Consider the following 14832-nt stretch of genomic DNA (forward strand, 5'->3'; position numbering starts at 1 on the left):
TTTTTGATTTCGTGATATGTCGTATGGTCGTGCTCCAACATTGTTCATTACAATTTGTGTTTGCGTACGTTTATGTCCCGTAGTAATTGGATGATTTGTGTTGTTATGTTTGCTTCGAATGGATGAACAAGTAGGGTGATTCTATGGAATGGACGGATAATTATAATCGTATTGTTTATGAGTTAATGGCCGAACAAGTAAGGAAAGGGAATAGGCCAAATACACATCTGAACACTTTAGGTTACAATGAAGTGTCGGCAAGATTTTTCCAAATGACCGGCATCGAGCTATCGAAGACACAAATTAAGAACAAGTGGGATAGGTTGAAGAATGATTGGTCCATTTGGAACAAGTTAGTGCGGAATCAAACCGGAACGGGTTGGGATAATGCAAGAGGAGTGATTAATATGGACAACGAGTGGTGGAAAAAGATGAAAATGGTAAGTTTAGTGTTGTTCATAAGTTTCGGATATGATTAATATGGACAACCTAATTGTTGTACTAAATTATCTTATTTCTTCAGGACGTTCCGGGTTCTGGAAAATTCAAGAAGAAACCGTTGCAAAATCAAGACTTCCTTGGAGAAATGTTTGGTGACATTTCTAACGATGAAAGTGATCATTGGAACCCTATGAGTGACAATCCTATTATACCCGATAGCCAAAAAGAGTTTGAAAATATGGATGGAGAAGGACTGGAGGAGGAGGACAACGAGTTTATGCATGATTGGTCATATAGGGAGGAAGAGGATGATGATGTTCAGGAGGTATCACCTGTTGTTGACAATAGAAAAAGAAAACCTCGTGTTGTCCTAGAAATTCCTAAGAAGCCAAAGTCAAGTACAGCTCTTCAAATCCAAGAACAAATCACGAAGATTGCTAATTCAGCCGAGTCTTTTACATCAAGAAAGCAAGCTGAGGGCGTTTCAATCAAAGAAGTAATGGATGTTGTCTTGGATTGTGGGGCAGAATATGGTAGCAATGAGCGTGACATTGCTACCCAATTATTTGTGAAAAAAGAACAAAGGGAAATATTTTTGACTTTCCCTACTAAAGAAATTCGTTTGAACTGGCTTAAAAGAAGGTACAATGACAAGTATGGGAATTGAAGACTTTGAGGAATGTTATTTGAGTGTTCTTTTTCTATGTTATTTCATATTGTATTCCTTCTTGTATCGATGACATTTGTTACTATTTGTTCTTGTATCCCAACATTGTATCATTGCACGTTATCCATAATATTGTTTGCTAATTATATGACCGTTCTTTGTATCCATGGTGTTATTATTTTCAGATGTATGACAGTGACAGTGATGGTTCAGAGGAGTCAGAAGATGCTGCTGCTGAGTTTTGGAATTTGGTTTTGGGTGGTGCTAAGGTGGCAGAGAGATATGTTGAGCTTTACCTTGATAAAAATCCACCAAGAATAGCGGAACAAAGTGGTATGAGCTGGGTACTTTATTGTTTGAGAACTCCAGGTGAATGTCATACTCAATTGCGTATGAGCACGGAAATATTCTTGGATTTGCATAATTTGTTAGTATCAAGGTATGGACTGGAACCATCTATGCATATGAACACTTATGAGGCTCTTGCAATTTTTTTGTTCATATGTTCTGGGAATGAGTCCAATAGAAAATGTCAGAATCGATTCAATCATTCAGGTGAAACTATTAGTAGGAAATTTTCAGAAGTTCTAGACTCTTTGATGCAGATGGCAGTCGATTTCATTAAGCCAAAAGATGCAAACTTTCGTACCGTCCACAAAAACATTGCAGATGATAGGAGGGCATTCCCACATTTCAAAGATTGTATCGGTGCTCTAGATGGGACGCACATTAGAATATCTTTACCTCCTAGTGAACAAGTGAGGTACATTGGAAAAACAGGGATACCTACTCAAAATATCTTAGCAATTTGCGACTTTGATATGAGGTTCACCTATGTTTCTGTGGGGCAATCGGGAGCCGTGCATGACACAACTGTGTTGTACAATGCCATGAAATTGGATAAAAACTTCTTCCCACACCCTCCCAAGGGTAGGTAATTTTATGACTATTACTACTTTTTCAATTGTTGAGCTCTAATCCGTATTATCTAACCTTATCATGTATTTGTTATTATAGGTAAGTATTATCTTGTTGATGCGGGATATCCTAACAGAGAGGGATACCTAGCACCATACAAAGGTGAGAGGTATCACTTACCCGAATGGCACAGAGGTGTGGAACCAAAATCTTCTAAGGAAAAGTTCAATCGTATTCATGCACGGGTTCGTAGTTATATTGAGAGGTCATTTGGAGTATACAAGATGAAGTGGCAAATTCTCTATAGAATGCCAATATATCCATTAGAGAAGCAAAAGAAGATACCCGTTGGGCTCATGGTGGTTCACAATTTCATTCGTGAGCATAATAGTGGGGATCTAGACTTCGATAGGGTGGAGCGTGATGAAAATTATGAGCCTACAATACCGGAAAGGTATAACAAGTATGTAGTACCATCGGATGGATCGTCTCCTTTACCTAATGTGCCTATTATGGATGCTTTTCGTGACGAATTAGCAACGGCTATTACTCAAAGTTGGATGTAGTGTAGAGTGGTAGTGGATCATTGTGGCTTGATATGTAATGCTTTTATTTTGGAATATTTATGAATATTTTAATTCGTACTCACTAATTATTAGCACTTCCTACGAGTATTTTAATTATTTATGGTATTGTATTATTTTTTAATTAAAGTGTTTAAGTGAAAGTATGTCAACGAACTCATCTCATGCAACATTCGAGGGTATAAGAGACTTTTCCATACAAATTCACAATTTTCTGAAGTTGAAGTTGTCCTGCTAGCCAAACACTTTCAGAAACTCTACGAGTTCAAAGCAGAGCTGCTCTGCAGTGAAGTTCATGAAGCTGAGCTGTGATTTGTAAAGCAGAGTAGTCCCAATCAGACCCTAACTTTCTAGCACGTAGGGGAGCTTTGCTCCTCGGCTTTAACCCACGCCGGCCGAAGTTGACGTCTGCGGCGGCGATTTCTTCTTGCCTGTCGCCTCGGCTCGGCGGTGATCTGAATCTGACGATTCGCGCGCGGCGCACGGACTCGGCGGCGAAAGTCAAGTCCGGCCATCGATCAGAATCTACCACCGGGCCGGGGCCCCGTGCCACGGCATGCTCTCCTAGTCCTAGCAGCCGCCGGTCGTGGCACAGGCACGCGCGCATTCACGCCGCCGTGCCGGGGACGAAGAAGGCCAGGCCTACCTCTGCCTGCTGCTGAACCGTTAATTCGGGCAAGGCAACAGCGTAACTGCTGAAGAGAACGTAGCATCGTTCAAGTGTGTGTTGCCTCGTGATCGATGCTGGTCTGCTCCTATTGTCCTATGTGCAATTGACCAATAGGTTTGTGACAGCGAGAGCATGCAATTGGCATCGATCACTATGCAAGGTGTGGTTGGAAGGCAGGGGCGTTAAGATCCTCACAAGTTTTCATGGAAAGAATGGGTGTCCCGGGCTAAGGGTGCGTTGGTTTCCTCCACTCTAAAATTTAGACCGTCACATTAAAAAGAATCTTGCTATTTAGAAGTATTAAATAAAATATGTTTATAAATCTTTTTGCACAGATAGGTACTAATTCGCGAGATAAATTTAATGAGCCTAATTAATCCATAATTTGCTACAGTGATGCTACAGTAATCATCCGCTAATCATGGACTAATATACGTCATTAGATTCGTCTCGCGAATTAGCCCTGGGGTTCTGCAATTAGTTTTATAATTAGACTTTATTTAATACTTCTAAATAACAAGATTCTTTTTAATGTGACACCTCTAAACTTTAGACCCTAAGAAACGAACGCAACCTAAATGCTTGGGAGAGAGTTGGTGTCCGGAAGCCTTGTTACGAGTATAGAATTTTTAGACGATTGTAAAGAGTAAAGATGACAGGAATATGCTGAGACTAGTAATTAACAGCACGGTGTACAGTGTCTGCAGAAAATGATGGCCAGTTCATGAGCCCGACAGAAGAACCGGAAAGTAAGCGCCGGGGAAGGTTAGAAACCGCAGCAATGATTGACCCCAGGGAGCCGAGGGAATATCTCTACGAGGCAGAGGCCGGCAACAAGCCCTTGATCATATTCTATACGTTCAGATCCACCAAACTTATGCTGCAAGTTCAGATCCAACAACTATACAAAACAATCACCATTCCCAAACCAACCCGGTCGCCGGGGACACCCAAGCAGGCTCATCAGACGTGGCGCCAGCGTGGTACTCCTTCCAGTCACTGACAAGACCCGCACGTCGCCTGCCACGTAGGAAGGACCCATGCTGTGTCGCCATTGCCGGGCTGCGTAGCTCACTCGGAAAAGAAAATGAATTCGGAGACGCTTCTTGGATGGACGCCCATGGATTCCCCTTTCCTGCCCAAATGATTGAGCCTGACGAAGAAGACGAGTTTTAAAAACCCTAGGGCCAACCTTTCTTTCTCCCCATAGCTCCTTGAATAAACAAGTACATCCTGCTGCTTGTACTAAAGTAACCCTTAATAGATGTTGCAGCAGCTAGTACAGTCGCCACCACCAAATCTACTCTTTTATTGCCCTATATTCCTAGAAGATCTGCCCGTTCGTACGCCTCGGTGGTGGTTAATACTGTCCCGGAGAGGCGATTACGAGAGAGATCATCAAGTCTGAGTTATGGTCAAGAACCGTGTGTGCATTCAGGCTAGTTCACTTCACCTACTCCTCGTCCAGCTTTTCGACGGGTAGTTGCTGCGAAGGCAGGCGGCAGCCAGGCACAAGTAGTCTTTGGTCTTGGCTAGAAGCTGGCGGTGCAAGAGGCTGCTGGCTGCTGCTGCAAGCTGATGAGCTGGTGGTACAAATTTTGCCACACGGTTGTGTACAAACACGGACCGGCTATAATGCTTCCATGAATCTGCACGCCGGTGGCATTACAGAAATGTTTCAAGTTCAAGATCTGTATGGCCCTTTTTTTTCTCGAACACGCAGGAGATCTGTATAGTCTAGCATAATTGATTGCTGATCTTGGAGAATCGATTAGCAGTGATCAGTTCAGGTTTTCCTTGAAAAGCTGCCAAATTCTAGTTCAACGCCGACCATTCCTGTTTTTCTTTTCTTTGCATGCTGATGATCAGGAACATTTGTGAATTTCTGACGGAATACTAGCTGCAGATGAGAACACTGCTAGAGCTGAGAGTTGTTTAACGCCGTTGTGCATGTGAGCGTCGCGGCGATCCCGAGGCGATTATTAGAATAAATGGGGGAGATTGTTTAGGGATACGGCCAGGGATTAGCTAGAATAATGCGAGGTCTGATTGGAGTAAACCGTTGATTGGCTTGGCAGCCAGGTTATTCTACTTGTCAGACCATATGTTTATTATTCCGGCTCCTCTTCATTGCGCCCGTTGACGAAGAAGGGAATGTGTATGTATGTGATGCCTCGAGGGACAAATATTCAAATGCACGCCACTTGTGAGCTGTCAAATTCCTGCTGGTTTCGCGTATGAAACACCTACAGCTAAACTTGGTTTTGAACGCGCAGTTCCGTCAATTTTAAAAAAAGAAAGATCCAAACGACCTCACTTCAAATCTACAGCCTTCTTTTGCAGGTCTGTCACTTCAAATCTCTGGCTTTCTTTGGCTTTTCTCCTTCTAATTAATATAACAGGCAGCTCTTTTGCCGGTTTGTTTCAAAAAAAAAGAAAAAGAAAATTACAATTCATAGGAGTACCGTACCTTTGAAGCCGAAGGAACACTGGCTATCACCGTTTTCAGCGATGAGGAACATTCATGGCAAGTTGGTAATGCAGCATCCTGTCTCTGCAAATTGGGCTAGCTTGCATTGAAGCTCCATGGATGAGTTCAGCTTGCGAGCTCAAGGAAGTGGTGGCGCGCAGCAGTGGCATCGGCCAAGCAAGCATGGCCCCCCCGGCTTTGCCCCGTTCCAGTTGTGGAAGTGATCGCGGCAGCTCTCTGAATCTGAACACCATGCGAGCACGGGAGCGGCGATCTCTTCTGCGAGAAGGAGCAGCCGGAAATGGCGATGAAGTGTTAGGCAGTTCGGATTATCCCACGAGGAGAATCTTCTTCTAGAGGGCGTGGGCCCACGCACCCAGCTCCGCGAAGAAGTAATCTCCATTGCCGTTTTCGGGTAAGCAATTAGGCAGCAGGCATCCAAGAGCTCATCCAGTTTCTCGAGTGACCGAGCCTTATCCTTGAGCAGGGACTATGGCCTAGGGCCTCCGAGTAGAGCGCATCAATGCTTGTTGCCCTATTGCCTACCGGTTTGCATCCATACAATCTTGCATATGATTGCTACTTTCATTTGAAAATTTGGAACGGCGAGTCATAAAGCAAAAGGAAAGAAGAAGTTTGGTTTGTGCTATGGATTTAGGCACAAGGGTTTTCAATGGGCACTCCTTTTTAATTTTCTGAATGTGCAGAAGAGGCATGTAAGGGCACAAGGCATTTGTTAAAGAACTCGAATTACTTGAAATGGGGGCCATCCTTTTCACCTAGTACAGCGCAAAGCCACTCGTGAAGGAGCTTGACCTAAGTAGGATAAGGTGTCAAGGCTCCCTAGGCCTAGCGAAGTACGGATGAAACCCACAAGAACTCGACAAATGGGCTCCATGTATCAATCAATATTGACATGTGGTGAATTGTCTTGTCAGACTCACACTACAAAACTTCCTCTTTTTTCACTTGCTCTCTTTGTCACAATTATCATCTCACCATCCATCGGTATCCTACAAAGCACCGGTGGCTATCCTCGCCGCAAATGAAAAATCCCTAGTATCATTGGCGTGGTCGCACTCCAAAGATACCAATTCAAACCGTATCAACTGTTGCAAGATGTAGTGGCTGAAAAAAAAGGTACAAATTGCTTAATCTTGAAAATTCAAAGCTGACACTCTCAATTATTTTTTGAAAATTAGACTCCCAATTATAACAGATAAGGTTGCGCGTCAAGCAAACCAGCAAAAGGTTCCAGCAAGGAGGTGAGTATGCAAGTTTGAAGGTAACATCATTGGTGTCCAAGTGACAAATTAGACAGGTTGATTTTTCCCAAAGTTCAGGAAACCTAACTCCAAACTCCAGATTGTCCTAAAAGAAACAATCAAATTTTACCATGTAGAGTAAGGTTAAGATTGACAGCCACCGGGTTGAGGTTCTTTTTACTTCCTAGTATTATTACCTGTTACGGCGCGCCGGCGGGAGAGCTGCTTAAAGTGGGTCAGGGCAGTGGCGCAGCCTGAAAAGGCAGCCTCTTCCCACCCCAAACCGAAAAGCTTCCACTTCCAGCTGCAGCGGGGCATCACCAGTTCACCACCACGCTTTGACCTCCAGCCCATTGCCCAATCCCCCAAGCATCCATCCCCCACCTCCCCTCCCCTATAAATCTCCTACTCGGCCTCCGATTCGCCACCTAAAGAAGGCGCCTTTCCCCAAATCCACCACCGCGAAGGGAGGACACGCTCCTCGGACGGCGTTCCCGTTCCGGCCAGTCTACTCTAGTCAGCTCTCTTGCGGCCGCGATGGAGGGCAGGGCCGGCGGCGGGGACTACATTGCCAGCCTGCTGAGCTCGGCGCCGAGGCTCGACTTCGGCGTGCTCGGCTCCGTGCCGGCGATGCTGGACGCCGCCGCGGCGGGCGGCGACGGCGGGGAGGACTGCCTGGATAGGTTCTGCGGCGACCCCGGGTTCGCGGAGCGCGCGGCGCGGCTGTCCAGCTTCAGCGGGCAGCGCTTCGCCGGCGCCGGCGCCGCGGCCGGGCTCTTCGGGCTGCCGCCGCCGGCGCCCGCCGCGAGCAACGGCGAGTTCGCCGGCTCCCGGGAGGCGTCGTCGGTGTCCGACCCGGCGTCCGCGATGAAGGACGCCAATGCCAAGAAGAGGAAGGCGCCCGCGGCGGCCAAAGGCAAGGGCAAGGAGTCCTCTGCTCAGGTGAGCTTCGCTCTGCTCGAATTGCTGCCCCGCGTTTCGCGCCACTGACGCCGGAATCCGCGTCGAAATTCTTTGTGCTCAGGCTGGGGACCAGAAGGATCCGGACGCCAAGAGGTGCAAGACGGAGGGCGCCGAGGGGAAGAAGGAGGAGAGCCCCGTGAAGCCCAAGTCGGAGCAGGCCGGGAGCGACAGCTCCGTCGAGGACGGCGGGCAGAAGCCGGCGGGGAAGGGGAACAATGCCAAGCCGGTGGAGCCCCCCAAGGACTACGTCCATGTCCGGGCCAGGAGAGGGCAGGCCACTGACAGCCACAGCCTCGCCGAGAGGGTACAATTCCCATCACTTGACTGCCATGCTCCCCCCTTTCAGCTCGTCGAATTCCATTCCATCACGCCGTGTTGACTTCGTCTTGTGTGTTCAATAGGTGAGAAGGGAGAGGATCAGCCAGAGGATGAAGGTTCTCCAGGACCTGGTGCCAGGATGCAACAAGGTACGTGAAATGAGCAACTTGAAAAAAGAGCTCTAGTACTTGATCCCAGAGCCACAAGGTTACTGAATTCTTCTGGTTAAACGTTGTTTCTTTAGGTGATTGGCAAGGCACTCATGCTTGATGAAATCATAAACTACGTGCAGTCACTGCAACGGCAAGTCGAGGTAAGCAGCAGCCCTGTTCAAATCGACTGATGCCATCGGTGCAGCTTTCAGAATTCTGATCAGTTTCGCTGTCCTGTGGCTTCAGTTCCTCTCCATGAAGCTTGCAACTGTGAATCCACTCGACTTCAGTGACCTGCCTACCCTCCTGCAGAAGGATGTAAGTCTAAACTTTCCCCTTCTGAACACGTCTTGCGATGGTCTGGTCCACCAAACGACTAGCTACTCACATAGTACGCCGCTGTAAAAAAATTCAGATGTTCCAAGCCTGTGGCCCTTCAGCAAGCTCAGTCTTCTCGCTGGAAAGCTCCAGCTCGGGGTTTCCCTTCAGCGACCAAGGTGACGTCTTCCAGTCGTTCGTCCCGAACGGCCTGGAGAACCAGTGCGGCCTGAACCCGCTGGACCTGGCCCTGTCCCAGGCCACCAACGCGCCGTACGCGTTTCAGGACGGGACGCCCAGCACAAACCTGCAGGTAAATTGTGACCCTCAAGATGCTAAACTGAACCAATCGTTGTTAGGAACCTTATCCTGACACAGTTGGTTTGCATTCCTTTCAGCAGAGGAACTTCTGGGAGGACGATCTCCAGAGCGTCTTCCACATCGACAACGGGCAGAGCCAGGAGAACGGCGGCGTCTCGGCGCAGAGCTTCCACGGTCAGTAAAAATTCAGAAATGTTTTACTGAATCTGAATCCTGCTCGCTTCGGTTCAGACATCTCACTGACCCGCCCGAGTTACCGTCCAAAAACAGGTCAATTACAAGCGGGCCACATGAAAATTGAGTTCTAATCGCCACCACCGACCAACCAACCCGAGGGAGTGATCTGTACATAGCAGCAAGAACCTAAGAGCACTGCAGCATCAGTGGCAGCGGCTGATCGAGTGAAGCTCCGAGCTCTGAAGCTACTAGCTAACAGACAGTCTGTATGTAGGCCCTCGTTTGTCATGATCCTGCCTGTAGGGCGATGCGATTCTTTTTTCTCGATATTTTACCAGCGATTAATGTCTCCAAGAAGATTGATTAGCAGTAACAGCAATCACCGGATAGTTAATTTGTGTATAAGAATATGGTGCGGAATACTATTGCTTACTTACTGGCACCAGGTTCCTAGTCCGCATGAGCTGGAAGGGTAGCTGGATGATAGCACGAACCACGGGGTCCTGTCCTGTCGCTAATGCTGCCGATGTCCCATCGTTTTCCCATCCGTTTAGCTGTACCATTGCGAGCACTCCCTTGCTTTCCCAGAATATCTCGCGTCGCCTGATGCTTCCTTCTTTGCTACGGGCCGGGATCGAGTCCCAACTCCCAAGCAAGCTGTGTTGCTGGCTCGCTGCCGGCTGCCCGCCGTCAAGCTTAGAACGACGATGTGGTGACCGGCTGGACGACGCGGCCATGGCCAAGGGGCTTCAGGTTCAGAGCGAGCGAGCGAGCTCATCGGCGGACGCTGTCCGTGGGCTGTTGGTGCGTGCGCGTCTGTCGCCGTCCGGCTGGCTCGTCGTCGTCGCCGACGGTGATCTGCTCTACCGGTGCATGGCGCGGTAGGTTACGCGTCGTTTTTCTTTTCTACGACGAGCCCTCTCGCTCTCGGGCCAGGCTCGCTCCCCGCTGGACGTCTTCGGGGCCTGACCGCGCTGCTCGGTTGCTGCGCACGAGTGCTCTGCTCCCGTTGGTAGCTAGCGTCCCTGAACAGTTTAGTTACTGTATCGCGTTGCTACATGTTCAGCGAGTGGCTGGATTCGAGTGATGTTTAATTTGCAAGGATCCAAAATATGGCCCTGAACAAACGCGTGTTTCACGATACGGAGCTACTAGTGCTCATACGTCTGATATGAATTTTATTATCGGACGCTCCATTACAACATTAAAATATAACTGTCATAATATTAGAAATCACCATTACAATATAAAAATATCATATATAAAAAAAACTCATGCCATCCGATTTTAGGATAAAAATTCCCACTGCAACAAGCATACCATGTTGCATGCAACATTTAAAACTTTCTTCAAAGATAAGGTCCTTCACAACATCTAGAAACACCACATGCCACATCAAAAATTTCTTTAATAATATATTTAGACATAGTTTGCAACATCAAGAAATATGAAAAAAATTACTCGCTATCAACTAATTCGTAGAGAAAAAATCCCACTGGAAAGTAGCATGCTTGCTTCATGTAGCAATCAAAATTAAAAAAAAAAAGAGCCCTTCAGAGCAATACAAGTCACCCACTGTAATATGAGGGAGAAAAAAAGTCTAATAACCATGCGTTGCAACAACAATATTCACCAAATGTAATATTTAAAAACACCAACAACATCCGACCTGCTGCTTTACTCTGTTGGTGATAAAGCAAGGCCGGTGCTGGACATCTATCTCCGCCATGATAGCCAATGGAAGGCCATCCTCCTTGGCAGACAGCTAAGGATGGTGGGAAAGAAGAGGATCCCGTGGATTCCACCATTCCTTGATCGACTTGGCGAAGACGGAGGAAGCAGTCGGAGTCTGAGAGAGAGTAATAGAGGGAGGGGAAGAAGACACACATGCTCGCAGGTCGCAGCTCTGTATTGCAGCTGCTGCCTGCTTACAGGAGCTCTAGCTACTTGAGAGAAATAGATAGAGAGTTCAAAAGGGAAGGAGAGAGGAGCCATCAGAGTGGGAGATGACGATGGCGAGAGGCGAGGACAAAAAAGCCGAGGAAATGAGGAGATTTACTCATAGAAAAGGTCGAGTACTTAGGTCTGGTGTGCTGAGCAAAAGTAAAATGCATCCAATCCCGTGGACTCGCGTCGGACGGCCAGTCCGAAGCATTTCCGTTAACGATATTGTTTTGGTTCGATACATATGTTGTTTTTACATTTACACATATGTAGTTCTAAAATGACACAAAATCAACCTCTCTTTTTTGTTTCGCAAAAAACCCTCATTTTTTTAAAAAAACTTTGGTCATCAATGTATATATATTTTTATAAACGTTGATAATAAAAGATAGATGCTCTCATGCTTCTAGATTCACTAGAAAAAAAATAATCCACGATCTGCGTGTTTTCCCCGGACAAGCCCCAAATGGTGATCCACCCTAGAGGCTAGAACAGTACACTGTCAGGCCGGTCTTTGTTGCCTTCCTCCCTCCGAGCTCCGGTTCGTGTACGCGCGTGCGCCGTGCGCGGCGCCTGCAGGGACCGTCCCCAAAAGCGAGCGTGCTCCCCTCCCTACTAATCCCGCGGTTAGGCTCGCCGTCGCTCTCGCCGGCCGCTCCCTGCCCGGGAAAACGCCATCCATCCATCCGCACGCCGCGTGCACCCACCGCTCTCTCTCTCTCTCTCTCTCTCTCTCTCTCTCTCTCTCTCTCATCGATCGATCGATCGATCGATCGACACACGCAGGCCGTGGAAACCCGGCCGCTCCACACGCGCGCCTCGTGGCCGTAGCGGCCATGGTCCACGGGCCTCGCCGCGGCAGCGAAAACCTCTCTGTCACCTCACGGTCGCAGCGTCTCTGCGGCAGCTACGGCCATTAAGGCTCCACGGCGACTCCGCGGCCGGCCGGCGTCGCGAGGTTGACGAAGGCCGGGCCGGAGGCGTCCGTGGCCGGGACCGTGCGCGCGCTGGGAACTACGGCGTGAAACTCGGGGGCGGCGTCGCCGTCGCTGTCCGCTCCCCGTCGACGACACTCCGAAGGTTAGACGTCGCTGTGGGGGCGCCGAACCTCCTGTCGCGCAGCGGGCGCGCGTTCAATGCCGTGCCGGTCCATTTCTCCCCCCTCCGATCGCAGCCACCGTTTCCACGGGGGTGCGCGCCATAACTCGCGTGCCCCGGGTGCAGAGAACGAACGAGCCGGGCGCGACGTCGCCGACTCGCCGTGCCCTGCTTCTCCAAGGCTCCACGGGCTCTCGGTCCTTCTGACCTTGGCGCCTTACTGTCCGCTCGCGCAACCGAAAGATTTAACTCGTTTCGCTTTCGCGTCCTTCAAACTCAGGTCCACTGTCTCGTGCACTCTCGTTCGTTCAGGAAGAAAAAACAATGCTCAAACTTGGTTGCCATGTTTTGAACATGTAAGCTCGAGAAATAAATGTTAAGTTCTTAAAAAAAAAAGAAATGTTTGGAACAGGTGAGCTGAAAGAAAAAAGTTTGGAACATGCATGAGCATGAGCAGATTGTTGCAGAATCCCTGTGGCGATCGAACTTTTCCTCTGACGCTCACAGCATCGTGCCCTGTCAGCCAGCGGTAGCAGAACGGCGCCGCTCACTTGCCATCGGGTAACGAAGGCCACGTCGTCCTCCGCCATCCCTACCTGTCCGGCCGCGACCCACGGCTTTCCGGGGGGATCCTACTTTCCCGGCGACCGCGCCACGCGAACGTCGGCGGCTGACTTGCGACCGCCCGGCGGCGCGGCGCGCGCACCGCCACACGTTCGGGGTCCGGCTCCGGCACAATCATCACGTGCTCCTTTGCCGGTCAAGCGGCAGCGTCCCGTCCGGCCGCGACATGTCAGGAGTGCGGATGGAAGCGGAAGCCCTTTCGCTTCAGTCCCGCCGCGCCGCGCCGCGACCCCAAACCGCCAAACGCAACCGGTGGCCACGGCGCCCCGTTCCGTCCCATCGACCCGGCCCGGTGCCACGGCGGCGACCAGCGCACGACGCGAGCCCGGACGGGCGGAATCATGGGAGGGATCGCCGTCGCCGTCGGGAATCCCGCCACCGCCGGGCCGTACGGCAGCGGCGCGGCCTGTTGTGGAAAGGTTGGAGCGACGGCGACCGGCCGGAGGTACACGTACACGGATAGCGATCCCAATACGGTCGGTGCGTGCATGGACGGGTCCGTACGCCGGGACGTGCGTGCGGCTACTGTCGACGACGACGGCGAGACCCCACGTACTGTGGCGAGCGCCGGCGTGGTCGAGCTGGATCTGAGGGTATGGCCGGCTCATCAGTGTTCCTCCTGGATCTGATCGACGAGGTGATGGTGGCGTGATAACAATCGGATCCAATTCAAGAGCTGGAATGAAACGAATTGAATCGAACCGACCACTGCTACATCCATCTCATCATGGCTCACTAGAATTATACCGATCCATTCCATGATGGAATCACAATCATTTTTTTTGAAAATTAGAATCACAATCATAAACAAAACGAAATTAAATAAGGCGCCACTCTTCAGTCCAAACGGAGCATTTTTTTCTTTTCTAAAATGCTTTGTTTCAGCAGCAGCTGAGCTACCTACAGTGGGCCATCTGACTGCAGTCTCTGAAAAGACACAAAGAAGCTGAGCTCAAGTTCAACAGCTGAGCTCAAGTTCAAGGATCGGAGTGGATAATCCGTCTGGTCCCGGGTGATGGAGCGGCCGCAAGCAATCAGGGCTGGAGGCGGAGGCGGCAGCATCCCCATCGGGCTCGTGCCCTCCGGCCATCCCCTGACACGTCGACCCACGCGAAAGCAGGAGGAAAAAGAGCAGCGGATGGATGGATCGGGGGAGCAAAGCAATGATGAACACCTCGCAATGATCATCATCCAAACGCAATTCAGCTGTTAGGTGCGCCGTCGCCGTCGGGCCGATTCGGGACGGCGTGCCGTGCATCCGATCCAACCCCTCCCCTCAGCAAAGTAAGACAACCCGGTGGAGTCCTGAGATGCCACAGCTAACTCCCATTTGGGGGGGTGGGGGGGGGGGGGGGGGGGGTGTTGCTCTGGTCCCAGTCGATGAAATCGTCGCGAACGGTCACTGACGTACGGGCCCGGCCGACCGGTGTTTGCAAACGGTCACTGACGTGCGGGGCCGGTCGACCGGTGTTTCCTAGGACGAGCCTACATGTCAGTGACTGTTCGCGACGATAACGTAGGGATGGATGGAGTGGGGGCGGTGTTGCGAAAGAAAGAAAGAAAGAAAGAAAGAAAGAGAGAGAGAGCAGCAGATGCAGCAGCACTACTTGTGGTATGGTCCACGAAAGCATTGATGCCCGTGTAAAGGGTTGTTAAGGTGTGGGCATGCGAGCTAGCTAGCTTGCAATCTACTGGAAGCACAAGCGTTATCAGCCCGACCCGGGGTCTGTGGTCACGGCGCCAACTAGTTCCTTGTACACTGCCGCCATGGCCCAAGAGCAGCAGCCAGTGCAGCAGGGTTGCGGCCTCATGGCCCCATGGCCGGCCGGACCAGGTGCGGCGCAACGGGGGCGCCATGGACCGACCTAACCGGCAACGCCGTGCGCGTAAACCCACGGCCAT

General features: G+C 50.0%; 2 protein-coding genes across 3 annotated transcripts; both read left to right on the plus strand.

The window, feature by feature from the left end:
• Window positions 1-143: 143 nt before the first annotated feature.
• LOC112898362 (L10-interacting MYB domain-containing protein-like) lies at window positions 144-1108 on the plus strand. Its single transcript, XM_025966692.1, has 2 exons — window positions 144-440; window positions 524-1108. The coding sequence occupies exons 1-2, from the start codon at window positions 144-146 to the stop codon at window positions 1106-1108; spliced, it is 882 nt and encodes a 293-aa protein (XP_025822477.1).
• A 6179-nt stretch (window positions 1109-7287) lies between these two features.
• On the plus strand, window positions 7288-9720 carry LOC112897053 (transcription factor bHLH78-like). 2 transcript variants are annotated; one of them, XM_025965239.1, is made up of 8 exons: window positions 7288-7957; window positions 8040-8282; window positions 8380-8445; window positions 8541-8609; window positions 8695-8766; window positions 8864-9079; window positions 9165-9261; window positions 9358-9720. In XM_025965239.1, exons 1-8 carry the CDS (start codon window positions 7553-7555, stop codon window positions 9393-9395), a joined length of 1206 nt encoding a protein of 401 aa, XP_025821024.1. In that variant the 5' UTR covers window positions 7288-7552; the 3' UTR covers window positions 9396-9720. The 2 variants fall into 2 exon arrangements, with proteins under 2 accessions (XP_025821024.1, XP_025821025.1); XM_025965240.1 differs by having other exon boundaries at window positions 9168-9261.
• The last annotated feature ends 5112 nt before the right edge of the window (window positions 9721-14832 follow it).

Source organism: Panicum hallii, chromosome 6 (assembly GCF_002211085.1).
Source record: "Panicum hallii strain FIL2 chromosome 6, PHallii_v3.1, whole genome shotgun sequence".
NCBI classification, from domain to species: Eukaryota; Viridiplantae; Streptophyta; class Magnoliopsida; order Poales; family Poaceae; genus Panicum; species Panicum hallii.

Bases quoted from the DNA above. Each gene is read 5' to 3' on its own strand.
- LOC112897053 (XM_025965239.1), top strand. From the start codon at position 7,553: ATGGAGGGCAGGGCCGGCGGCGGGGACTACATTGCCAGCCTGCTGAGC. The intron at 8,283-8,379 runs GTACAATTCCCA...TGTGTTCAATAG, and splicing joins GCCACAGCCTCGCCGAGAGG to GTGAGAAGGGAGAGGATCAG. The intron at 8,767-8,863 runs GTAAGTCTAAAC...AAAAAAATTCAG, and splicing joins CTACCCTCCTGCAGAAGGAT to ATGTTCCAAGCCTGTGGCCC.
- LOC112898362 (XM_025966692.1), top strand. From the start codon at position 144: ATGGAATGGACGGATAATTATAATCGTATTGTTTATGAGTTAATGGCC. The intron at 441-523 runs GTAAGTTTAGTG...TTATTTCTTCAG, and splicing joins GGTGGAAAAAGATGAAAATG to GACGTTCCGGGTTCTGGAAA.